The 27,117-nt window shown below is 42.1% G+C and overlaps 1 protein-coding gene across 8 annotated transcripts in view; it reads right to left on the reverse strand.

Moving 5' to 3' along the window:
* Positions 1-2,554: 2,554 nt before the first annotated feature.
* The window catches only part of LOC124036254 (pre-B-cell leukemia transcription factor 3-like), a 75,930-nt gene continuing 51,367 nt past the window's right edge, over positions 2,555-27,117 (reverse strand). For 2 of the 8 annotated variants that reach the window (XM_046350564.1, XM_046350565.1), the window contains exons 3-11: positions 18,473-18,714; positions 17,497-17,687; positions 16,344-16,479; positions 15,375-15,404; positions 9,018-9,183; positions 8,391-8,468; positions 7,828-7,940; positions 6,707-6,796; positions 2,555-4,305 (exon numbers count right to left, since the gene is read on the reverse strand). In XM_046350564.1, coding sequence (XP_046206520.1) covers positions 4,213-4,305; positions 6,707-6,796; positions 7,828-7,940; positions 8,391-8,468; positions 9,018-9,183; positions 15,375-15,404; positions 16,344-16,479; positions 17,497-17,687; positions 18,473-18,714 — 1,139 coding nt within the window. In that variant the 3' untranslated portion in view covers positions 2,555-4,212. The remainder of the gene's footprint in view (positions 4,306-6,706; positions 6,797-7,827; positions 7,941-8,390; positions 8,469-9,017; positions 9,184-15,374; positions 15,405-16,343; positions 16,480-17,496; positions 17,688-18,472; positions 18,715-27,117) is intronic. The other 6 variants (XM_046350566.1, XM_046350567.1, XM_046350568.1 and 3 more) reach the window with 4 other exon arrangements.

Raw genomic sequence — 27,117 nt, forward strand, 5'->3', positions numbered from 1 at the left:
CTTGCCAAGGCCCTTCTCCCACGATTGCTAGGAAGAGTCTTCGTGGTTCCAAACTCCTTCCATTTAAGAATGAAGGAGGCCACTGTGTTCTTGGGGACCTTCAAAGCTGCAGAAATGTTTTGGTACCCTTCCCCAGATCTGTGCCTCGACACATTGCTGTCTTGGAGCTCTATGGATAATTCCTTTGACCTCATGGCTTGGGTTTTGCTCTGACATACACTGTCAACTGTTGGACCTTATATAGACAGGTGTTTGCCTTTCCAAATTATGTCCAATCAATTGAATTTACAGCAGGTGGACTCCAATCAAGATGAAGAAACATCTTAAGGACGATCAATGGCAACAGGATGCACCTGAACATGATTTGGAGTCTCATACCAAAGAGTGTAATACTTATGTAAACAAGGTATTTCAGTTTTTTATTTTGCCCTTACATAGCTGCATGCTTCCCTTTTCAGTCGCAGTAAATGCACAGTCCCTTTCCAAGGAGTCTGCTACGAAAATGGGAATAAATGGATGTCAATTTCCATTTTAAATTGGTAACCAATGACCCATTGAGACAGCCTTTCTACCACAGACAGACAGAATAACTGGAATTAGAACAGCCTGACATTTCAGTTAATTGCACCAAGCATGCCACCTTCGCAATAACCTCCAAACCAGGTTCAATTAAGTCTTCACCTTCCAGCCACAGTTTCAAATGAGAGCAAAGACCACTTAAACAGTGCTATGAAACAGGAGAGGCATGATAGATTGTAGCAGTCTTTTAAAACAAGTTCCTATTGGAAAGTCACATTGGGTAATTATATTTTGTACACTGAGTTCTGTCTCTGATCAATTTTTTTTTCAATTAGACATATTTCCTCATCTTTACTCTAATCTTCATAATTGGCAGGCTCTTCAATACTCAGCTCTTTGCATCTAAATGCATTTCCATGCAGACATCCATGAGAAGCTTACTTCACTGTCCAATGATTTTTACATGTTGTTTGTTTAGGATAATCCAGGATTTGGATTAATCACAAATCTGCAAACATCCCAATTCATTTAGTTGCCTTTGTCAGAGGACTCAGGCAACAAATATAACTATTACTATGATCTCGTCAGATGTCCGTCTTGTCATTTTTCACGTCATTTTTATAGGCAAGTCAGTAAAAACATCCTAAAGATTGATTCCATACATCGTTTGACTTGTTTCTACGACCTGTAACGGAACTTTTCAAGTTTTTGTCTGGACGAAGTGCCTGCGCCTCGATGGATTACTGGGCTGAACACGCTGAACACGTTAACAACAAATGGCTATTTGGACATAAATTATGGACTTTATGGAACAAATCAGTCATTTATTGTCGAACTGGGATTCCTGAGAGTGCCTTCTGATGAAGATCATCAAAAGTAAGTTAATAACTTGTTTCTAACTTCTGTTCACTCCAAAATGGCGGATATTCCTCTGGCTGTTTTGGGTTCTGAGCGCCGTTCTCAGATTATGCTTTTTCCGTAAAGTTTTCTTGAAATCTGACACAGCGGTTGCATTAAGGAGAAGTCTATCTTTAATTCCGTGAATAACAATTGTATCTTTTATCAATGTTTCTGCCAAATCACCGGATGTTTTGGAATCAAAACATTACTGCACGTAACGTGCCAATGTAAACTGAGATTTATACATGTATTGTGTAAAATTATGTCCTATCTGATGAGGATCATCAAAGGTTAGTGATTAATTTGATCTATATTTCTGCTTCTTGTGACTCCTCTCTTTGGCTGGAAAAATGGCTGTGTGTTTTTTTGACTTGGCTATGACCTATCATGCGTTGTGCTTTCGCTGTAAAGCATTTTTTAAATCGGACACGATGGGTAGATTAACAAAATGTTTATCTTTCTTTTGCTGTATTGGACTTGTTCATGTGTGAAAGTTAAATATTTCAAAAAAATATTTTTGAATTTAGCACTCTGCCTTTTCAGGGGAATGTTGTGGAGGGGTTCCGCTAGCGGAATGCCTGCCCGAGAAAGGTTAAGAACACATTCTTACTTACAATAATACATGTGAATTGCAAGTCCTATTGGACTCCCAATCACAGCCGTATGTGATACAGCCTGGAATTGAACCAGGGTCTGTAGTGACACCTCTAGCACTGAGATGAGGTGCCTTAGACCGCTGCACCACTTGGGAGCCCATGTAATGGTATCTTGCAAGCTGTTCCTCGTATTTATATCAAAGCAAATGCCTGAAATGGGCCCTGAAGTCTTATAGCCTTGTCTGGCCCTGTGGATAAACCATGCTTTCTTTAAGGGTTGATAATTTGATATTTAGCATGCCACAACAGAATGAATGACCTAGATTGGTCATACTTTATGCAATGTATCAACCCTTTATGCAATGTAGGGAGTGGTCTTATGAGCATATAGATACGCTATTACTTTTGACTTTACTAGTTTCTTTAATGCATTCTGATCATGACTGAATGTCAAAGTCAAATAAATGTAAATTATATTATGTATATATAGGGAACGATTGTTAGTAGTAATGTACAAATTAATAATAAGAACCAATTTCAATTTTTAAAGCAAAACGTTTATTCATGTTTGAAATTACACAGAACTACCACAAGGAAGACTTTTCAGTCCAGGGTGTAGTCGGGTTAGAAAGAAACACTAAACATTTTTAATACGTTAGAATCACTGCCACAAATCATTTTCCATGACTTTATCGGTTTCAGAATCACATACAATACAAAAAAGAGAAAGAAAGTTTGAACCCTGTCAAACAGAGCTTGAAATGTACAGTTCTGAAAACTGAAACCTCTATGTATTACAGTTTTTATAATGATTTTTTGTGTGAATTAGTAACAAGATGAGCAACATTCAAAATGTTCTTCAGTATTTACAACAGTTTAACTGTTTGGTGTTAATTTATGACCAACATTCTCCTAGCCCCTCCCTCAAAATCCACCAATTAACAATTTTGCACCTCTCCCTCTTATTTTTAAAAATGACTTTTTTTTCTCATTATTCTTAGTATTAATATTATTGTTGTTAACATCATACATTTTCTTGTTTTTGTCTTTTTGAAGTTGCAATAAAGCAACATTCTTTTTTTAAGATTAAAATATACATTAGATTACATGAACAAAAACAAAGAGTTTATTACAAGATGTAATCAAAACCACTAAATAAAAATGTTAAATAAAAAGACAAAAACTATGGTGGTGATATTGTTTAGAGGTAGTAAGTGAGCACTCTAAGCTATAGAAATGTTGAAAATCTATTGGTTTCTATGAGTTTGAATGAGGTAATAAAGCTGTGTATTGATTGGTGGGATGTATAAATACTCTTAAGCTATATTATATACAACATATTTTGTGTGACTGGTATCTTGTCACATGCCAAAAGGAAGTGCTATAACTGGTTGGATTTACTGTTAGACCCATGACTATTTCAACCAATAGCTCAAAATAACATTTGAATATCACATGACTTTCACCTCACACAGAATGTTAACCTATATAAAGTTGTCATTTTCTATGCTTGAAGATTTTGTCCCAAAATACAGTGTTATCCCATTAGTCTTGTCAATGAAAGGACTGCATGTCAACGAAAGGACTGCATGTCAACCTGGTGGTTGTAAACTCTTCCAAGCTGCCAGTGAGTTTACAACAGTAGCATTTCTTATTTGCTGCATTCCTTGCGTTCAGTGATGGAACTGCTACTTTGTTAGTCAATATACAGTAGGTAAGATACCAAGGGAATTAGCTGATCTAAAACAAAACACAAATGATATATATTGCATTTCAAAACCAAAACATTTTAGAATGCATATGACAACACCAAATGCCATCCACTTAGGAAGAAATTCAGCTTGGGGAACATCACTTCTTAAATCAATTGTCAATTGAAATGAATGTTGCGCAATAAACATCTGGGCCTTGTTTGATTGGTACATGTATGTGCTTACCCCTTCAAATGACAGACATAAAATAGAGAAATGGTGAAATATAATCATGAGACTGATGGAGTTTGAGCGAAGACTTCACTGAACTACCAAGAAAACATCAGGTGTCCATATTGTAGAACATCATTGTGAGGGGGGTTGAGGACTCTGGTAGATGTAGCAGACAATTAGTTCTGAAAAAAAGTTTTGTTTATCCTCTCTGGTTGGTCAGTCAGTGAAAGTTCATGCTCTACAGCTTGGGGATCAGATGCATCGATAACAGATCAATTCGAGGTATCAGAGTGCACACTTCCAGGTCCTTCTGTCGGGGAGATTACAGAAGATGCAGTCATTGCATCGTGCCATCCCCCATTAGCCTAGGAAGGAAGCAGAAGAGAAGGGATCAAAACGAAATACTACAAATGAAAGAAGTCCATGTTAACAACATAATGCTTCGTAAGGAACCTATATTTGTAATCAAGACCAGTTACCAGTTAACCAAAATGTTTTCATGTGAGGGAGAATATGATGACTCTGTACAATAAAATATATTTAGTAATACAGATAACCAAAATACAGGTAAAAGAGTCATTCTTATGGTGTAGAGTTTGTTTGTGACCATATGTTCATTTACTAATTAATAAATAAAAAGAGGTATCTCCTTTGATATACAGTAGTATGCAGTACAACTGGAAAGCCAATGGCCATTCTCTGCATTATACTAGCATCAGCCATGAGACTCCTAGAAACAAATGTGCCTTATGCCTCAGCCAATGGGAGCGATCCCTGAAATCAATGTCTAATCAGATTTCAGCAGTGGCAGACAGCTTGTCGCTACATATTCTTATGTCAGTCAGGAAGGAGGAGGGCTGGGGGTGGGTGAGGTGGGGAATGCTGAGTGGAAGTGACGGGGCAGGGCCTTTCCCAGAGAGCCAGTCTGAGCCAGCCTGACTCCGATTGGCTCGCGGCAGGGACTAGCCTTTGCTGGATCCCCTTCGTCACCATCAACAAAACAAAAGGTTAGCGTATGCTAATTAATCTATGATGCACTTCATTATCAAAACAATCCGTCTGCATTACTGTACATTGGGGGCTCTAGCACTCGTTGTTCATTGGTGGAATTAGTATTTTGATGATTTAGATCGCCTGGAATAGGTCAATAAATAGCTTTATCTGGTCTGCTTTGTCACAATGTCGGTACTGCATTGAAATAAGTGTATTGCTGTATGAGAAGGCCTCTCCATCTCTTTAAATGAATTATCCAAAGCATGTTTTTGTTGTTTTCTGGGTGTTTCTCCTTTTTTCACGTGCTATTATTGGATGTCTTGACTTGTCAGTAATGTTGTATTTCAGAGAGTATGTTTGTGTGGTGATTAATTGAGCACTGGCCTAAACAGTGAAGGAAAGTGAGAGAGTGAGAAACACTTCAGTTGAGCCTGCTAGAGGTTGACACTTCTTCTAAAGGCCTGCGGGCTAAAAGGTGTTCAACAAAACCAAAATGACACCAAACGCTGTCCGAGAAAGCTAACTGTGTTATCGTGTGTGTGATTGCTTACATGGTAAATCCCCCCCAATTCTTTTTATTTTAAAGATAACAGTGTGATATTTTAATATACTTCCAAATATGTATCCCACTTTGTGAATGTCAAGTGATTGTCAAGTATGGAAAATTAAACATCTAAGCGGTTAATTGACAAAGGTTGGCAATGTCGAAAGTATTAGGTTCACCTCTTTGCAATACTGAAAATGTATAACTTTTATATGACTATCAGAATGTACATATTAGCTCATGATATTAAAATGCCTCTCAATAACAATAGCTGTCATGTTGGGAAGCTGAAAATAACCAAGCCTTCACATCACTACTGTCCCAACCATGGCAACATGAAGACAACAAATGGTAATCGTTTCTCTCTGACATTGCAAAGGGAAATATGTCAGTAACCATTTCTCTCTCTCCCTCTGCCTCTATCCTTTCTCATCAAACAAATTAATCTTTACTCTGATGGCTTCAGAACCATATCAGCCCTCATCAACGAAGATGGAATTCACGTCTGGAAAAGGCTGCAGGCGATCTCACTTTCATATTTTATCATGGTGATAAGGATATGGCAAAAGCTCTGAAGCATTTCAAAACAGCTAAACTAAACATAGAATACAACTAAAAGCCTACTTATGTCATTTTGCTTTCAGTCACATAAGGTATTACAAGATGTTTATAAAATCAAAAACGGGGGGGAGATTTTAAATCCAATGTGTTTTTATTCCACCTGTACTATGATCTAGGTGTGTTTCATTAAACTCTGCTTTTATCCCCCTGCAATGAAAATGTGCCAACTTTCCTACAATCTCTAATCTCCAGTGTCATGTTTGCTCTATCCTTTAAGAAGCTCAATCACTTGCTGTGTTGCTGCGGCAGTGCTGAATGGAGTTTCTCACTCCCTGGCTCCCAGCTGCTACTATGTATTCTCCTGACATCCTAGATTTCCATTCAACCTTTCAAGTAACATTCAAAACTTTTTTCTAAGAAAAGTACATGTATAACGAGTCAAGAAATAAAATCAATTAGTGCAATTCATTTGCCTAAGATGGCACTTTAATCAAGACAGTTGGCAGCAACACGGGGTGTTCTCCGTCTGAGCTACACACAACTACCATTATGTGTATAATGTTTACAGTAGAATGGATCCAGTTTGGACAAGGTCTGCTCAAGGTAATGAAAAATAACCACTGTCTCCAGAATGGTGCCTACAGGAAGAGGATACCGAGATCACTTACATTCAAGCCATTTGGGCTGTACATAGTGTTCCCCCCCAGAGCTTCACTGTATCCTGCCGTCTGACTGATAACATGGCGCAGGGTATCCACCTGTGGGGATAGAGAGGGTGGGCATGGCTGTCAACTCACTGTGGCATGGGGTTTTACATTAACACACATGCTCAACGCCACATTTCAAAACATACAGGACTTACTCCATGTGGAAAGGGACTATGAGACACAGACAACACATTATGGTGGGTGTTTGCATTATGCAATGTATGTAGAGTATATCCACTGTCATCTAAATGACTTCTCTACCTATGGCTATGTCGAAAGTTATTGTGGAAAATGTCTCATTTCTAACGTTGAGACATACCATTGGGAAAAGCACGGCCACACTATACACATAAAGTATTCAAACATACAACAATGTGTTTTGTAAAAAAAGCTATATGCACAAACAAATAGAGGGGAGGAATACATCCGAATGGACATAATGACGAGGACATGTTTGCTGTAACATATGGACAATACAGTTGTATTGTACGGACATGATTCATATGTTCTTTAAAGTGTTAAAGCCATACGTCTCTAGTTCTAAGGGGTTCATCTGACATGCGTATGATTATGCTCCTCTATGTGTCTCTGAACCCGAAGAAATAACATAATGGATGACAACAACAATATGTAACACAACCGAAATGAGACAAAGACAGGAAAAGATACAAGAGAGGAATGTAGGGGACCATAAAACCCAACACCAACCCAAGAGCTCAAGTCAAAGCCAAATGCATTCACAAAATGGAAACTTCAATCAAGTCTGTTACAGAGATCAAATAAATCCATTTTCTGGAGGCTTTTATAAATAATTGTTGATAGCAATGGGGTGGGATATTTTTAGGTAGGCCAGAATATTCCATCCAAAGCGAATTAGAGTCAGTAAAAAAGAAAATGGAGCTCACAGTGTGGCTCACTTTTGCAGTGGAGACCTGACTGTGGGAATTTGAGCTGGCCCAATGTGGGCAGCATATCTTAGTTACTGTACTTCAGACTGCACTGTGGATGGCTCAGCACACAGGCAAAACTGGGACGGCTCTGTGCATTTGCACACAGGACCTGTCCCTGTTTTTGGCTCCTACCTGTGACTGCACATTGACTCCGACTTGTGCCCCTTGGTAAGAATCCCCATTCAGAGACTGCATGCTCAAGAACATGTCCCCAGAGTTTGGGAGGTTAAAAGAACCTGAAGAACCTGGAAAGGGAAGATGTAAGTAGCTGAATAACTATATAGAGGGCTACGAGGGAAGAGTACATACTAACTAAACACACACAAGCGCACAGAGAGACACAAACGCAGACACAATCTACTGTACATAGGAACACAACGCCCACTACTACACTCAGTTACTAGATTCCCAGAAAGTAAGCAACTACAAGAGGAAAGGACGGAAAGCAAGGAAATACAAGATAGAGGAGAGGATTATGGTCATGTCAGAACTCTGAGAGGCTATACAGATTTTCCCCAAAAAGGAGGCAAAACAAACTGAATGAAAATCACATGACACAAACAGAGATTCAATATGTGGCTGGTGGCTTTAAGCTCCAAATTTGTTCCACATCCCTTAATCCTTATCTACTGTTAGTGGGGAAATATCATATACCAATGACAAGGACAATAAGAAGCTTATGAAAAGAGCAGTACCAGTAAACATGTTGGTTAAAAGAGTGTTTTTGCTCTCTGCAGAGTCCAGCTGAAATTCTTCATCTTTCATCTGGAATCCTGGGTGCAAGAAAAAGGGGACCACTTCAAATAGCTATCGCTTACCAGATCACATCCCCTTGTCAGGTCAGCCAAGTCCAAAATCACAGTCATTCTCCTGGACTATACATTGTGTTGGATGTCTTTGTATTGTCATTTGTGTAACCTATACAGTCTACTCTAACTGCTCCCAGCTATTATTTTCAATCTCTCTTAGTATAAAATGCACTACCATACAGTGGAGCTACAGATTGACAAATTAGAGGGGGGGCTGAGCAAAAGTCAAGGGAAAACAAAACCTCAGTGACATCATTTTGAATTGTCTTTTTGCCAGAAATACATCTGTTCTCGGTTCACAAACCAAGAACGCACTCTTTATGCATGAGTTTGCTTGTCTTATTTGGCATCGACTGTCTCAAAGACAGGAGACTCTGGGATCCCCAGGCTGGGAGCAGTGCCTGTCACTCCTGCCTGTGTGAATGGTGCGTGAGTGGGGGTGAGGCATGGGGGGGCTGGGGGCTGAGGGCTGGGGGTGGATGGCAGAGTTAGGGCCTGCACAGGGGTGCCTACCGGAGTTGGGTGTGGTAGGGGAGTTGGTCTGGCTGTTCTGCACTGCGGCGGCCACTGCATGCGCTGCTGTTACTGCAGTCTTAGCAGCGTACAGGTTAGCTTCTTCCTGGAACTTGCCTATGTTCTTCTTGTACCGGATTCTCTTGTTGCCGAACCAGTTGGATACCTGGGGGAGAGAGCAGAGGGAGAGCCGAGGTGTCAGACGTCAAGCAGCCAAGGCACTGTGCACTGAGCAGTGTGATTGTTTCAAGACGTTTGGGTCCATCAAGTACCCAATTCCCAGCCCCTGCAGTAATGTCCACTGGGTATGCAGGCTAATTAAGCAATAATCAGGAATCACTTGTGCGTTTTCATAAAAGTGAGCATGACATGCTCTCTGTTTGTCTCTTGACAAAACCAACACACCAGGGGTTGCTCGTCTCCCACAACACAAACTGAAAAGTTCTCCTGACTGTATTACATTGCCAGGCCTATTGCTAAGGAAACAAGTTCTGCCATTACACTCAAAGAAATGTATAGACTTGTTTGCTTCTGCATTGGTGGTAGAACTTGCTTGTGTTTTTAACAGATACACAGTTTAATATTAATGAAGGATATTGCGTACAACACCAGTGCAGAGCATCAAACCCATGGCTGGCCACTGCACATTCTGACAGCCGGGCTGCATAACACAGGACACAGGCATTGTGGTGCTATGGTGAGGTCAAAGAGTAACAGTGAGACCTAAAGTGCCTTCACAAACTATTCACACCCCTTGACTTTTCCCACATTTTGTTGTGTTACAGCCTGAATTTTAAATGGATTACATTGAGATTGTGTCCCTGGCCTACACACAATCCCCCATAATGTCAAAGTGGTATTATGTTTTAAGAAATGTTTGCAAATGAAGAAAAAATGAAAAGATGAAATAGGTTGAATACTTATTTACTCAAGATATTTGTTATGGCAAGCCTCAAGTTCAGGTGTAAAAATGTGCTTAAGAAGTCACGTAATAAGTAGCAATAATAGTGGTTAACATGGTTTTCAATAACTATCTCATCTCTGTACAACACACATACCCTTATCTGTAAGGTCCCTTAGTCGAGCAGTGTTTTTTAAACACAGATTTAACCACAAAGACCAGGGAGGATTTCCAATACCTCCAATATGCTCCCTTTGAGCATGGTGAAGTTATTAATTACACTGCGGATGGTGCGTCATTACTTTCCTAACTCAGTTGCCGGCGAGGAAGGAAACCACTCAGGGATTTCACCAGGAGGTCAATGGTGACTTTAAAACAGTTACAGAGTTTATTGGCTGTGATAGGAAAAAACTGAGGATGGATCAACAAATATTGTAGTTACTCCACAATACTAACCTAAATGACAGAGTGAAAAGAAGGAAGCCTTTACCGAATAAAAACTATTCTAAAACATGCATCCTGTTTGCAATAAGGCACTAAAGTAAAACTGCAAAAAATGTGGCAAAGAAATTCAATTTATGTCCTGAATGCAAAGCATTATGTTTGTGGCAAATCCAACACAACACATCACTGAGTACCACTCCATATTTTCAAGCATGGTGGTGGCTGCATCATGTTATGGATATGTCATCGGCAAAGACTAGGGAGTTTCTTAGGATAAAAAGAAACGGAATGGAGCTAAGCACAGGCAAAGTCTTAGAGGAAAACATGGTTCAGTTTGCTTTCCAACTGACACTGGGAGACAAATTCACCTTTCAGCAGGACAATAACCGAAAACACAAAGCCAAATATACACTGGAGTTGCTTATCAAGATGACATTGAATGTTTCTGAGTGGCCTAGTTACAGTTTTGATTTAAATCGGCATGAAAATCTATGGCAAGACTTGAAAATGGCTGTCTAGTAATTATCAACAACCAACTTGACAGAGCTTGAAAAAATAATAATGTGCAAATATTGTACAATCCAGGTGTGCAAAGCTCTTAGACTTACCCAGAAAGAATCACAGCTGTAAGCGCTGCCAAAGATGATTCGAACATGTATTGACTCAGGGGTGTTAATACTTATGTAAATGAGATACAGTATGTCTGTATTTCATTTTCAGTAAATGAGCAAACATTTCTAAAAACATGTTTTCACTTTGTCATTATGAGGTATGATGTTGTAGATGGGTGAGACCTTGTTATGAATTCAGGCTGTAACACAACAAAATGTGAAAAAAGTCAAGGGGTTTATGAGGAACTGTTGCGTCCATATGAAATACAATCTCAGGACAATGTCTGCTGTGTCTCTTCAAATTGAAACCTGAAGCCTCACTTTAACAATACTAGTAAATGCTAACATTAAAAACAGTATAGGGTCCAGCTTCTATATTTCTAAACTGCAGTTTCTATATTTACATTTCTACATTTCAATATTCATATTATATTACTATGACTACTACTTCAATATTACCTCACTGTGATAGAAATAAAACTGTCTCTCATAGTAGAACGAAAGATTGACATTTTCTTTGCATGGGGTAAAACCAGTGTGTGAATGCTGGCTCTGCAATAATAGTGGAATAATAATGAGATTAGGTTTGTGTTTTAATAGTCCTATAAATTAGAGTGGCCTGTCGCCGTGCTATGGCTCCCCTCTCAGCTCCTGCAGCCTTCTGCCGGACCAGCCAAAGAGCAGCTGCCCCTAATGAAGCTTTATTTAATTTCCACCCCTGCGCTTACTTTTTAATATCTCCAGCAGCCCGCCAATACTGCAGCAAGCGCAAACTGACTGGATTTGCATGACATCAGATCATTTCTATCCTGCATGTCTCTGTGCTTCTAAATCTTTAATATCTAGGCAATTAAAATTAATGACCATTCAGGCGAAGCCACTGTTGGCATGGTTTCCTTGACATCAATTGTTTGATGGGTTTACCTAGAGGTTAAACTAACAAGCAAGGTTTAATTGGATGCAATGAAAGCCCTAGCCATCATCCTTTTTACTTAACCTGCTTACAGTGGTTTTTAAGGGCAGACAGGATGCAGGCAGTCTCACCCTTTGAGCCAGATCACCAACAGCATTGCAGACCATAGAAAACCTCTCTCTGAGTGGTATCATTACTGGAATATTACTGTATATATTTAACAGGAAACAAAAACACATTACCCTGCTTTGAGAAATCACTTTAAGGCAAATGCAATGACATTGTTATATTTTAGTAAATGCAGAACTAAATGAAGTATACAATTATCATTATTACAGTTAATTAAAATAAATGCATTTAATAACAGTGATGATTCTGCGGTATAGTACAGGGGCTAACATTTAAGAGAGAGAAAAACAAAGCATAGGTAAAAACAAGCATCCAGCCAGCTCTCTAAAGCCTCTGGCCTGTTTCATCTAATAGTAAAGGCCAAACTGAGCTGCCTGTCTGTGTGTGCTTCTGGGTAATGGCTGGAGCTGCCTTTCATCCATCCTTTATGAAAACACATGGTGGACCAAGACTGATGCCGTACACCCGTCTGCTTCAATGGCATCTATGGGCCTCACAGCGCATCATAAAAAAGTCACTTATCAGCAGCGTTGTGTTAACACAAGGGCCACAACATAATGAAAACTACCGAGCCCACCATAGCCAGACACTTTATGCAGCCCATCTACATGGCATTATAGTGCATAATAAACACAATGATTATGACACTGAGCTTGGATTAGCAATATATGAGAGGCCTTTGAACATTTTTATACCAGTAATGATCATCATTGTGACTATCACTGGTTTTGGTTATGCTATACAAACAGTAGTTCTGTCAGAGATATTTGCTTCTGATTCTTGATAATAATTCACTATCCGGTATTCAACAGTGTTACATGAATGCTTGAAATAGAAAAGTATTGCAATCAATTCATCAAAAACAGAATTGCTTTGACAGGATATATAATGTTGAAATGGTATTTAATATATCAGTATATCAGTTTGTGATGTGTTCAGTGTTCAGGTCAGTGTTATTCTGTTATTCAGGACAAGCTGTTATGACTGTATTTAACCACTGTTTGGTGTTGTTAGATTGCACAGCCTCAGCAGTGTTAGCATCACCTAGCCTGGGTACTCAGGGGCCACTTCCTCTGGTCTACACACATTTTACTCCTGCCCACTGAACCCTGGCTTTGGTGATTCACAGGTTGCGCGAAACATTGTGTAAATGCAGGCACCGTAAGGTAAGGACCACAACCCAATCCACAGAACTAATTCCCTTTTATCTTGTGGCAGACCGTGCATTCAATTGACTTCCCTGTGTTAGTGGGAGCCAGGTTGAAAGACTGAATTACCTGACCTCAGCAGCTGCATCAAAGGGAGCGATTGTATAATGGCCATGCAGACTCCTTGCAAGAACAAGACACCGGTTTTGTTCTCAGCGACCCACTAGAGAGGGCATGTAACAGTAGTTAATAATCCACTAACATTTCTGTCCCATTCCGGGTCAATACACCGCTCTTGTCATCGAAAGAGAATAGATGATCTTTCCCAGATCTCAATACAACTGGATTTATAAGGACTTCTTAGAGAACTCCTAAATGAAGCCTCACACTTGGGTCTTAATTATACAGACAAAGGTGGTTTCAGTGGCCTGCTGCTACTTATATGATCAATAATAGAACAGAGAACATTAATACTTAACACATTAACCCAAGGCATCCCTCGCGCCCTCGCCTAAATATATAATGACCTGAAATATTGATAAGTGTCGCTCAATTGAAGAGTGTGAGCTCTGAACTGGGCAACCACAGATTGCGGTGCTGAGTCGGCCATGTGTTCTGAACTCTCTTGTTTGTCCGTCTGGAGGGCTGCCTGTCCCTGTTCGTGCCCTGGGAGCAGAGTGACCCCTCACAGCAGCACTGTCTGGAGAAGATATCAATTACGGCCCCAGACACATCCATAAACCAAGACACAAACCACTGCCGTCCAATCACATGCTTTCATTTAGGAGCCCAGTGTCACACATGCAAACTGACAGAGTGAAATAATACGACTGCATCCTGCATTTAGAGGGCCATTGCCTCATGAAGTGAGGTCAACTTTTAAACAACACCATTAGCTCCTTTCGCATCACTGATGGTCGCTACAAACAAGCACATTTGGCCTCGGATGGTATAATCCGAGGATATGCTGTTTACTTCACCAGTAAATAAGTCATCCATTCCTTTGATTGGATGAGAAGTCCAATTCATGCTTGTAAGTGTTGGTGCACATGTTTTACAGATCTAAGTTAGGTTACTTTTTTCCAAAATGATGTTCATGCAATGAAACTCACACTCCGTTCCTTCTTGTCAGAGAAGAATATAGGCATTGTAGAATGTCCACCCAAACCTACTTAATCAATCCATTAATCAAAGCAGTACAATCCACCTAGACATCTGTGATAAACGTCAGGCTGATATGTAATGCTTATTGATTCACATAGTTCTACTACAGTCATTGAGGTTCACCATTAAATTTGAGGTTATTTGGAAATACCCAAACACTCATTCTCTGGAGTAACTTTCCTGGCTCTCCTCCTATGCTTGAGTATTTTAGGATGACAAACTCAAAGAGGACTTGGCTTAGTCTAACTCAAAAGTAGTCAGCAGGAGTGTCTGCAGTGGCCGAGGCTTGTCAAGGAGAACCCTGCTAATGGGGCTTGAGATGAGTTCAAGTGAATATGTAAAAGACCTCTTATTTCTGCATAGATTGATTTGTCCTCCTGGGAACTCCTACAGTGTCCTGTTTAGTGAAGCACTCAGAACAAAGAATTGTTCCACTTGTGAGGTTCAATGTCCACTCCTTCAACTAACATGAAGCACACAGGTAGAAAGCAGAACATTAGACACACGCTGCATGTTTTAAAACCAAGAGGAACATACCTAACAAATGATCTACAACTAACATAAAATGCATACAGTATAGAAAACAAATGATTTGTGTTATAGAAATAACAAAAAAGTGAAATGATATGACATGAGACATCAAAACAAACACAGTGTGGTGGCATGGGTGTTATCTTGAACTGGTATTTAACAATCATAAAAAAATGATTAAAAGTGAGCTGAAAATACAAATGGAAATGTTGTATGATCCCTAGTCTTTGCATATGATTTGCTCACACACTGATGTGTGAGATTCAACAGCAAAATAACACGCTCTATGTATCACAGTGGAACTTGCTTGGTGCCAAACCTACAGTAAAACTGTAATCATGGTATGCCTACATGAAAATAGCATCGGATACATTTGTTATGCCAGGATATCAGTCCATTTGTGTGAGGGAGGGGAGCTGTGTGCAGTGGTAGACTGTGAAGGTGCACATACAGAAACAAAGAAAATATACAAAGAATGAAAACAACAACAGTGGATCAGGAGAAGTCATGACATACCTGTGATACTGTGATGGTGCTTCCCACCCCCTGAAGGCAAAAAAGAATGGGCTTTTACAGTATCTGACTGCATGACTACACTCAATATACCCTTTCACACCCCCTCCCCACAGACAAGAGAGAACATTGCAAATCAGTGTTTCTTGTATGGGTAATTCTCAAATTGGAACAGCCATGGATTAACATCTGAACTAGAATACAAAAATCTAAATGGTTCAAGTTGTAACAATAGTAGCAGAACAGAGTGCAGGAAGATAACAATACTAAATTGGTTTGGGTGTGGGGGTTGGGTGTGAGAGATTATATTGCCTTCAGGTTAACCCAACTATTAGGCTAAAGGTCAAGTGGGAAAGTCACATAAGTTGTCTGTAAAAACAAAATGTTTAGTGGGTGAAGCAGTGTCGTCTCCATGTACAAGCCACTGTGACCACACACGTACACCTTAAAAATCATATTTATTTACTGGATAACCTATACTGATAGACATCCAGTCACCTGGACTGATCAGGCAGACAGAGAACACGCATGGCAGATGGGAATGAGAAAGAAAATGGCAGGAGACCCAGAGTGGACAGCTATTGAAAGGCTAACATACTGTAGGCCCAGAGTGGACAGCTATTGAAAGGCTAACATACTGTAGGCCCAGAGTGGACAGCTATTGAAAGGCTAACATACTGTAGGCCCAGAGTGGACAGCTATTGAAAGGCTAACATACTGTAGGCCCAGAGTGGACAGCTATTGAAAGGCTAACATACTGTGGGCCCAGAGTGGACAGCTATTGAAAGGCTAACATACTGTAGGTATCATTAGGCTCAATGTCAAGGTAAGATAAAGACACTGGGCTCTGATAGTGCGGAATAGCCGTCCTTCCAGGCTGGTCTGGTGTTGCAGCCAGGGGCCTCGTTTACTGCCTTTTCCCCCCTGATTACCCAACAGCCACTGCGTCTGAGACAAGGAATCTGCACCCACCTGGGATACTGTGATGCTGCACTTCTTGGCCAACTCCTCTTTGGCTTCTTCACTGGGATATGGGTTGCTGAGGTGCGAGTAGAAATACTCGTTTAAGATTTCCGTCGCCTGCTTGCTGAAGTTTCTTCTTTTCCGCCTGAAAAGTGAACAGAATGAGAGAAAGGCCAATCTCATTAGCAAGACCAGTATTAACTCATCCATTTGGAACAGCCAAATTGCACAATCAATCTCACACATAAATGGTGAAAATAATGAGGAATGTGGGTCTGAGAGAGGCGTCAGGAGCGGAATATTGTGTCCTGCCTTTCAGCACCATCCTCATCAACAGACACCAAGCCATCCGGTGACCCACAAACACACACAACACAAACACGTACAGTACATTGCTTAATTTGGTCTGTTGGTCTCTGATCTCCAGTCCAAGCGTGTAATGTGTAGTGTTTAGTGCAGTGGATGGGTAGGCGTGGTGATGGAGAGCTAGGCCCAATTGCCCAGTCGGAGTGTATCTCGGTACATTATAGAAATCACAACATGCCCAGCTGAGCATTCTTCCTGAAGTGCCACAGCCCCAGGGAACTTCAGTGGGAGCAAAGCAACTCTAACTAGATCCGGGTCCCCTTCTTCCCCCCAGGGCACTACTTACCATGTTATTGAGCATTAACTTATTTTGCCTTGTTTACTGCACTTCACGAAAGCAATGGGAAGCAAATGTGCTTCTGCTTGGTTTGCTTTAGCCCTAAACTTCCTCCCGCTCTCCTTAGAGCTCCACTCCACAAACTGTTTGTTATTACAGTAATCCAGAACACCTGCTCATGACCTCCACTCCACCAATTACACATGACTTTGTTCCTGCTTCATTTAATCTAAACTGCTTTCAGGTGCTAGCGGATGATTGTTTTGAGAAGATGGCTATAATACATAACGAATGCACTTTATGGCAAGATCATCTGTGAATATTTGCAGTGTGCTCTTTGGCGCTGTATGTTGTGGGTTCGTTTTTTCTCAGACAGGAAGTGCATTTCTCTAATGTTGTTATTACGATCATATGTCTACATACGAGTTCCTGTCTATGGGCACCTTCCGATGCTCCAGGCTAGAAACATTGGTTTTGTGCATCACAGTGAAACACACACGCACATATATACACACTGACCTGGCATCAAGGAATCTGGAGCGCAGGATCATGACGGCCTCACAGGTGCTCTGTTTGAGCTGCATCTGGATGGAGCTGAACTTGCGGTGGATGATCCCCACCATGCGCTCGATCTCTTTGGGAGAGATGGGTCGCGTGCGGGACTGCTCCCTCAGCAGGTTCATCACATGGGTGGTGAACTCGTTACACGCCTGCAGAGAAATCACAGAGCACAACCCAGCCCTGTTAGTGTCCTCCTGGCTGTATCTTTTGGCGAGGTACAACTCTCTAAGTAGCTGACCCGCCTCCCTTGGTTAAAAGCATCTTCACTAAACATTCCCTGTATTTACCCTACTGCTGAGTGCTTCAATGACTTAATAGGTGAAGTCATCTATGAATGCAAATGCCGATTTGCAATTTGGCTTTGGCCCAGCAGAGAGAGAATTTAACCAGCTTTTTGTTAAACCAGTAGTTCATACATGATTCATTAGAATAACTAATTTACGTTGTGCACACTTTAGCTCATTACTCTGAGTAAAATTCGTTAAGTATTTACATTTAGATAATTAAACAGGGAAACACCCCTAAGAAAGATGCCTTCACTCCAGACAATACTATCTCTCAGAATGAGAGAGTACGTTTGTGTAATTTACCTCGCCGCCTTGCTGAGGCAGTGTTCCAACCTTTCATTTTCTCCTATAATACTCCTCTGTTTTATTGCTGAAGCTCAACGTGGCAGCCTAATGAGTTGATCGTATTCTCATTTTACTGAGTCGACTGCACCACTCCTCAGAATTTGTTCACGAACCACACAATATATACATGTTTACAATATTACAAGGGGAATATTTTGTTCCCAGTTTTGTACTCATGGTGATTAATATTACTGGCAATATTTCTAGAACATCTGGGCAAAGTGAGAATGAAAAACATCATGCAAGCCTATGAAGCTTAAAGGTGTGATGTAAAGGAGGTTAAAGGTGTGACTCACACCCACCTGTTCGTATTTCTCCAGCTCTGTGTGGTAAATCTGTCTGATCTGGGTGAGTTTGGATCTGTAGTCTGAGTGTTCGATGGAGTTGTCTGAGGCCCCGCCCGAGGCTGCAGCTGCAGCGGCTGCAGCGGCTGATCCACCCCCTTTCTCTGGTCCTGACACGCCCTCCGCCAGCAGCATGTTGTCCAGGCGCATGAGTTGGGGGTCAGGAGGGTCCTCCTCCTGGGAACCACGGATGCTGAGGCCTGAGAGACAACAGAGAGAGAGAGAAAGAGAGAGAGAAAGAGAGAGAGAAAGAGAGAGAGAGAGAGAGAAAGAGAGAGAGAGAGAGAGAGTAAGAGAGTAGAGAGAGAGAGAGAGAGAGAGAGAGAGAGAGAGAGAGAGAGAGAGAGAGAGAGAGAGAGAGAGAGAGAGAGAGAGAGAGAGAGAGAGAGAGAGAGAGAGAGAGAGAGAGAGAGAGAGAGAGAGTTAGAGAGAGAGTTAGAGAGAGAGAGTTAGAGAGAGAGAGTTAGAGAGAGTTAGAGAGAGAGAGAGAGAGAGAGAGAGAGAGTAGAGAGAGAGTTAGAGAGAGAGTTAGAGAGTTAGAGAGAGAGAGAGAGAGAGACACACGATGACATCCAGACCTCCAGACATGACACAGAGGCTTTTTGATTAGTGGGCCGTATGATAGGGCAGAACCTCCATGGTAACTGAAAAGTAATATCACTCCATTATTTGTTTAGTGTTCCTTTGAAACCAGAGGGTGAGTTTGATTGGCTCACCAAGAACCACACCTAGACAGATATTCTCAAACAACTCCATGGCTGACTGGGTGATTTCCATTAGGGTGGAAAACACACAACAGCTCAAATTATGCAGCTAAAGTACCAGCCTCACAAGTATTGTCTTGTACAGAATCCTGAGCAGTGAGCCACTAAAGCCCAAATTCACTGGATGTCTGAATTCTGGTACGTGCAAACATTGCAGGGGTAATTAACGCCATTACCTCAACAGAATCGTAAAGCCGTAGTGTGGGACAGGTAGTCCCCTGTGGGCATGGATTGGGTACTTCCTGTGTATGGTCTGTATTCCTGTTGCCCAAGCCTTCTTTTAACTGCACACTGTGCTGCTCACTGTGTGTACATGGTGCCTTACATGACAGCAACATCCATAAACTGACAAAAGCTCAACTGCAAGGTAGCGCTTCTATTCTCCGAAAGGATGAATATACCTCAAGCATGTGTCTGCCTTTTCGGCATAGAGCAGAGCCTTAAATCACAATTGTCACTTTGTTTTCTGAGATGAAACACATATTTTGCATTATTCCACTTCATTTACAACAATCTGCGAGAACTACTGTACTACTACACTATAAAAAAGAAGATCCTGCTAATTGTGCACTTATTTACTCTGCAACTAAGAAACCTCAGGGCACACGCCCATGCACGCACACACCCACAAATCGTTGAGCGCTGACTTTTGCTGCTGTTTCTTTTTCCTTCTTTCTTATCTTTCAACAAATCCTGATTAGCCATCAGTCAGCCTCGGAGCACACCTGTGCGCATAGAGAATGTTGCCATGACGGCTGCAAAGAAAAAAGACTGCAGCAGTTCAGAATTAACAGCCAAATAGCCCTGTATTATTTAGTCTAATAAATGGATTAAAAAAACTGCACCCAATCTGCAGTAAACACTGAGTGCCCACTCAGACGTTATGATTACCAGAGTTGTCTCAATTCAATAATCTGCCTGCGATTCAGGGATTTCCAGCAGCTCATTAAGACTTCATTAAGATATGGTGAGCCTCTGAATTCCAAATAAGAAGATTAGTGGTTCTATTGTGTGAGGCAGTAGCCTAGCAATCAGAGGCCCTCTCAAATCACATTTTATTTGTCACATACACATGGTTAGCAGATGTTAATGCGAGTGTAGTGAAATGCTTGTGCTTCTAGTTCCGACCATGCAGTAAAATCTAGCATGTAATCTAACCTAACAATTTCACAAGAATATGTACATACAAATATATGAATGAGTGATGGCCGAACGGCATAGGCAAGATGCAGTAGATGGTATAGAGTACAGTATATACATATGAGATTAGTAATGTAGGGTATGTAAACATTATATAAAGTGCCATTGTTTAAAGTGGCTAGTGATACATTTATTACATCAAGATGGCAAGATGCAGTAGATGGTATAGAGTACAGTATATACATATGAGATGAGTAATGTAGGGTATGTAAACATTAGTGGCATTGTTTAAAGTGGCTAGTGATACATTTATTACATCAATTTTTCCATTATTAAAGGCTAGAGTTGAGTCAGTATCTTGGCAGCAGCCACTCAATGTTAGTGATGGCTGTTTAACAATCTTGAGATAAAAGCTGTTTTTCAGTCTCTCGGTCCCAGCTTTGATGCACCTGTACTGACCTCACCTTCTGGATGATAGCGAGGTGAACAGGCAGTGGCTTGGGTGGTTGTTGTCCTTGATGATCTTTTTGGCCTTCCTGTGACATTGGTTGGTGTAGGTGTCCTGGAGGGCAGGAAGTTTCCCCCCGGTGATGCATTGTGCAGACCTCACTACCCTCTGGAGAGCCTTACGGTTATGGGCGGAGCAGTTGCAGTACCAGGTGGTGATACAGCCCGACAGCATGCTCTCGATTGTGCATCTGTGTTTGTGAGTGTTTTTGGTGACAAGCCGAATTTCTTCAGCCTCCTGAGGTTGAAGAGGCGCTGCTGCGCCTTCTTCACCACGCTGTCTGTGTGGGTGGACGATTTCAGTTTGTCCGTGATGTGTACGCCCTCTCCACTACTGTCCACTACTGTCCCATCAATGTGGATAGGGGGCTGCTCCCTCAGCTGTTTCCTGAAGTCCACGATGATCTCCTTTGTTTTTTTGACATTGAGTGTGAGGTTATTTTCCTGACACCACATTCCGAGGGCCCTCACCTCATCCCTGTAGGCCGTCTTGTCGTTGTTGGTAATCAAGCCTACCACTGTAGTGTCGTCTGCAAACTTGTTGATTGAGTTGGAGGCGTGCATGGCCACACAGTCGTGGGTGAACAGGGAGTACAGGAGAGAACGCACCCTTGTGGAGCCCCAGTGTTGAGGATCAGTGGGGTGGAGATGTTGTTACCTACCCTCACCCCCTTGGGGCGGCCCGTCAGGAAGAGCAGGACCCAGTTGCACAGGGCGGGGTCGAGGCCCAGGGTCCAGATGGGTTAGTGCAGTGTGATTGTGATTGCGTCGCCTGTAGACCTATTGGGGCAGTAAGCTAATTGAAATGGGTCTAGGGTTTCAGGTAGGGTGGAGGTGATATGGTCCTTGACTAGTCTCTCAAAGCACTTCATTTACCTTAGCTTTCTTGGGAACAGGAACAATGGTGGCCGTCTTGAAGCATGTGGGAACAGCAGACTGGCATAAGGATTGATTGAATATGTCCGTAAACACACCAGCCAGCTAGTTTGCGCATGCTCTGAGGACGCAGCCGGGGATGCTGTCTGGGTCTGCAGCCTTGCGAGGGTTAACACATTTAAATGTTTTACTCACGTTGGCTGCAGTGAAGGAGAGCCCGCAGGTTTTGGTAGCGGGCCGTCTCAGTGGCACTGTATTGTCCTTAAAGCGAGCAAAGAAGTTGTTTAGTCTGTCTGGGAGCAAGACATTGTGGTCCGCGACAGGGCTGATTTTTCTTTTGTGATTGACTGTAGACCCTGCCACATACCTCTCGTGTCTGAGCCGTTGAATTTCGACTCCACTTTGTCTCTATACTGACGCTTAGCTTGTTTGATTGCCTTGCGGAAGGAATAGCTACACTGTTTGTATTCGGTCATGTTTCCCGGTCACCTTGCCCTGATTAAAAGCAGTGGTTCACGCTTTCAGTTTTGCGCGAATGCTACCATCAATCCACGGTTTCTGGTTGGGGAATGTTTTAATAGACACTGTGGGTACAACATCACCGATGCACTTGCTAATAAACTCACTCACTGAATCAGCGTATTCATCAATGTTGTTGTCCGCCGCTATGCGGAACATATCCCAGTCCACGTGATCGAAGCAATCTTGAAGCGTGGAATCAGATTGGTCAGACCAGTGTTGAACAGACCTGAGCACGGGTGCTTCCTGTTTTAGTGTCTGTCTATAGGCTGGGAGCAACAAAATGGAGTCGTGGTCAGCTTTTCCGAAAGGAGGGTGGGGGAGGGCCTTATATGCGTAGTGGAAGTTGGAATAAAAATGATCTAGGGTTTTGCCAGCCCGGTTTGCGCAATCGATGTGCTGATAGAATTTAGGAAGCCTTGTTTTCAGATTAGCCTTGTAAAAATCCCCAGCTACAATAAATGCAGCCTCGGGATATGTGGTTTCCAGTTTACATAGAGTTGAATGAAGTTCTTTCAGGGCCGTCGATGTGTCTGCTTTGGGGGGAATATACACGACTGTGATTATGATTGAAGAGAATTCTCTTGGTAGATAATGCAGTCGGCATTTGATTGTGAGGAATTCTAAGTCAGGTGAACAAAAGGACTTGAGTTCCTGTATGTTGTTATGATCACACCACGTCTTGTTAATCATAAGGCATAAGGCTTCTTCTTACCAGAGAGATGCTTGTTTCTGTCTGCGCGATGCGTGAAGAAACCAGGAGGCTGTACCGACTACGATAGCGTGTCTCGAGTGAGCCATGTTTCCGTGAAACAAAGAATGTTACAATCTCTGATGTCTCTCTGGAAGGCAACTCTTGCTCGGATTTCATCTACCTTGTTGTCAAGAGACTGAACATTGGTGAGTAGTATGCTTGGGAGCGGTGCGCAGTGTGCCCATCTACGGAGCCTGACCAGAAGAACGCTCCGTCTGCCCCTTCTACGGCCGCATTGTTTTGGGTCGCCGGCTGAGATCCGATCCATTGTCCTGCGTGGTGGGCCAAACAGAGGATCCGCTTCGGGAAAGTCATATTCCTGGTCGTAATGTTGGTGAGTTGACGTTGCTCTTATATCCAATAGTTCCTCCCGACTGTATGTAATAAAACCTAAGATTTCCTGGGGTAACAATGTAAGAAATAACACATAAAAAAACAAAATACTGCATAGTTTCCTAGGAACGCAAAGCGAGGCGTCCATCTCTGTCGCGCCGGAAGTGCCTGGCACTGACTGAGCGACTGACCCAGCACACCTAGTGACTAGGCACTGGAGTGTGTTAACACTCTCTCTCTCTCTCGCTCAGACACATAAACACAAAATTGAGCTGAAAACAGTGACACTATATGGTCCTTTTAAATGAACATGATGTCATTTCTCCTATCACATTCCCAATTGACATTGGTGTGTACGGTGTGTGTAGCTCAGATGTGGAGATGCGAATGCAAGACAAATGTGTGTCTATTCATGGATTGTCTGGATGTTTGTCTTGTAGGTGTAATGGTGTGAAAGTAGAGGATGAATGTGGCCATTTGTGTTGGAGACACTGATGCTGGAAGAGTTGTAGCATCAGGTCTGCCAAGCCAAATCACCCATGTGGACAATATGCCATTAACTCCACTAACTCTAACCCCATCCCCATCATACCTGCAAAGATGCTAAGCTATTAGAATCGTATCTATGGTGGTGGCAATAGCTGGAGGTTGATCTTCCAAACAGGTTTGCTCAGAGCAGTACTTTTGTCTACCTTTTGCTGCAGACACTTGTTTAAGTCTGCACTTTCCTTTGTGCTGGAGGTGCTAGTAAGTAGGTAGGCACGTTTTTCATGTCAGGTATATTAACTAGAACTCTGAGAGCAGCCGTTCACATTTCCACACCAAGCCCATGTTGTCACTTTCACTCCACTCTTTATCCAGGGGAAATACAGCTGGGGGAATTTACAGGGCTTTTCAGTTAAATGGACATAAATCACTGGTTTCATTCCAACCAAATAATCACCGGCCATAAAGAGCTCCTTGTCTCTTACCATATATTACCTCAAAGTTCCTATGAGCAATAATGTGGCCATTCAGAGCTTGGGAAAACAGACCGAGGTATTTGGAAGTGACATGTAATCCTGTTATGAAGCTGACGTGTGGAGTGGCCATGACATTTTTATCATAAGTGTCCATTTCTATTTGGGAAATCAGCGGGATAAAAATGATTACTCTACTGGTCTGAGATAGTGCCACCCCTCCAGCAGCCCACTAGGGTGTGTTTGTGCCAGAGCAGCTATCGAGCCCCATCCATAACAAACACGTTTGGAAACACTGCCACCCTCCACCTGGCTCAACATACAGTAGGGAGCAGCTCTCATTCAAAAGACCAAGTGCTGCGATTTTCCTCACAAAGTCTATCTACTACTGTCCCACTGGGTAAAAACTGGTTGAATCAATGTTGTTTCCACGTCATTTCAACCCAAAACAATATAGTATATGTGATGGTGTTAAATCCTTGTGGAAAACTGATTGGATTTGCAAAACAGTCATCAACGTACTGCAAGGGAATTGTCTTTTTTTCACCCAACTTTTAAGCTAAATCCAATATCATGGTGATTAAGTTTGGGGGGGGGGGGATTTCTCGTTGAATTCACGTTAGTTGACAACTCAAACTAGACGTTGGAATGACGCCTGTGCCCCGCGGGGTGTTTCTCTCCCTCTCCCTCTCACTCCCCTTGTATTTTTGTTTTCTCTCATCATTGAAATCTTTGTTCATGTTACTTAATTACTTAATTTCTCCTCTAGGGTTGAAAGGAATAGAAGTCGACAATGTGATTAATACATTCATATCAGCGAGGTCTGGCCTGACTTTTTATTTGTACATGTTTCAATGTCGTATCTGATCCGAGACAATAACACATACGACAGATAAAGACAAAGCAGGCCTCTCTCACAGCCTCTCTCCCCTCCTCTGTTTATGATAATTTCCGGTTTCAGGCCGTTGTCTCGTTCATCACCCCTGCTTGAAGTTCTGACAGTGATCTGAGCAGTGCCTCCAGCCTCTCCTTCCTACCACCTCTTTCCCCCTGTGCCCTCTTTCATTCCGTTGGCTTAGCTGACCTTTGGCCAGTGCTTGTTTACTCTCATCACTGAAGTGTGAGCTGGAGAGCCATAAAGGTAGAGCCCTGCTGGGTTAATGTGAGCTTCTGAGTAGAGGAGCAGAATCAGGGGCTGGAGCAGGGTTATCCACCAGTTCATACTGCAGTACTACACTGTTATAGAGAACAGTGACAATCATTTTTTCTAATGAGATGATTTTCTTATTTTTGCATTTCCTTGTATCTCTGTAACTTCCACTGCTTTCAAAATATCCTGTTCGATACACTTAACCCTGATCCCCTGCAGTTCCTTTCCTGCTCAATGCTTCCAACGAATGGGCCCAGCGCATATCTACACACTCTGCATCTAATTGCATCGATCCACAAAGGTCTCCCAAAGCTAACTAATCGAAACAGAATTTATTTTCTGTCAATAATTGCAAAGGTCATCTCTCTTAAACCAGGAGACAATCCCAGGCAGTACAGATGCGGGCAGGCTGTGGTTCTCCTCTCTCCTCTCAGCCCTCTCTGTTGTGTGTATTAGTGAAGATCCCTGATTTCCACCGTGTGGTTAGACCACACTGCCAAAGCAACACACCAGAGACCACGGAGGACTTAAGAGAAACACTATCACAAAGAGCACCGTGTCACTACAGTCTTGTTCCCATGTCTCTTTTGACTTAATATCATCTCAATTTTCAAAGCCCCCGGATCAGTGGCTGTCCTCTTTGGAAGCAGGGAAGTGCATCAAATTACCATTGGAAATCTTTTGTTCTGGCAAATCAAAAATAAAGATTCTCTTTCATTGATGTCCTTAAAGTCTCTTATAAGCTTGGCCTACATCCACATGGTACAAAGAATCTGGGAGAATGCCTGCGGGCTCTCTCAAGCATGTACATAATTAACATGCCATTAACACATTAATACACATTAGCTATTCCCAATGTTAATGGCAATCACACTGAGGGAAAGCTAGCACGCATTAGCCACATTTTGTTCCAATTTCTTTCTTACCATGAAAGAGCTGAAAAGGATCCTGTCTAATTCAGGGGCTAAATCATTATATTTCCCCATAGACAGAAACAGTGGCTTTGACAGTTCTCTGCACATGTCTGTCAATGCGTGCTCACACTCTCTCTTTCAAACTGCATCAATAGGAAGAGATACACACATTACATTACTATTCCATCTCAATAAAAAGAGACTTCAAAGCATGCAAGTTCTCGTTGTATTCCATGTAAACCGCAAAGGGTTTGACTTTAAAGGAAGAGAAACTGTGGGGATGAACAAGTGAGCATGCCGATTAAATGCAGAGTAATAGAGGGTAAGAAAGGGACCCTAAACTGGGGAATCCCTGTCCAGGATGATGCTGTATTTCCTCCCAGTATGGTGAGTGATAAGATAATCAGCAGGCCCGTTGACAGTGAAGTGGTACAGCCCCCCGGTGCTGGGTCAAGTCATACACCACCAGCACACTCTAAACGGACAGCACGCGAGGGTGGAGGGACAAGACGTGACAAAAAGTGGCTCCGGTCAGAGAAGAAGATCCCTGTCAGCTCAGGTAGCCTTTGTCCTTCGATGATGATGCTCTCCTCTCCCAAAGGAGGCTTTGACAAGGTAATGGGGAGGGGGTGTACTCCAAATCAGAAAGATTGGAGAGGGGATGGGTTAGGGGGTGGGAATAGATAA

Source organism: Oncorhynchus gorbuscha, linkage group LG05 (assembly GCF_021184085.1).
Source record: "Oncorhynchus gorbuscha isolate QuinsamMale2020 ecotype Even-year linkage group LG05, OgorEven_v1.0, whole genome shotgun sequence".
Classification (NCBI taxonomy): Eukaryota; Metazoa; Chordata; class Actinopteri; order Salmoniformes; family Salmonidae; genus Oncorhynchus; species Oncorhynchus gorbuscha.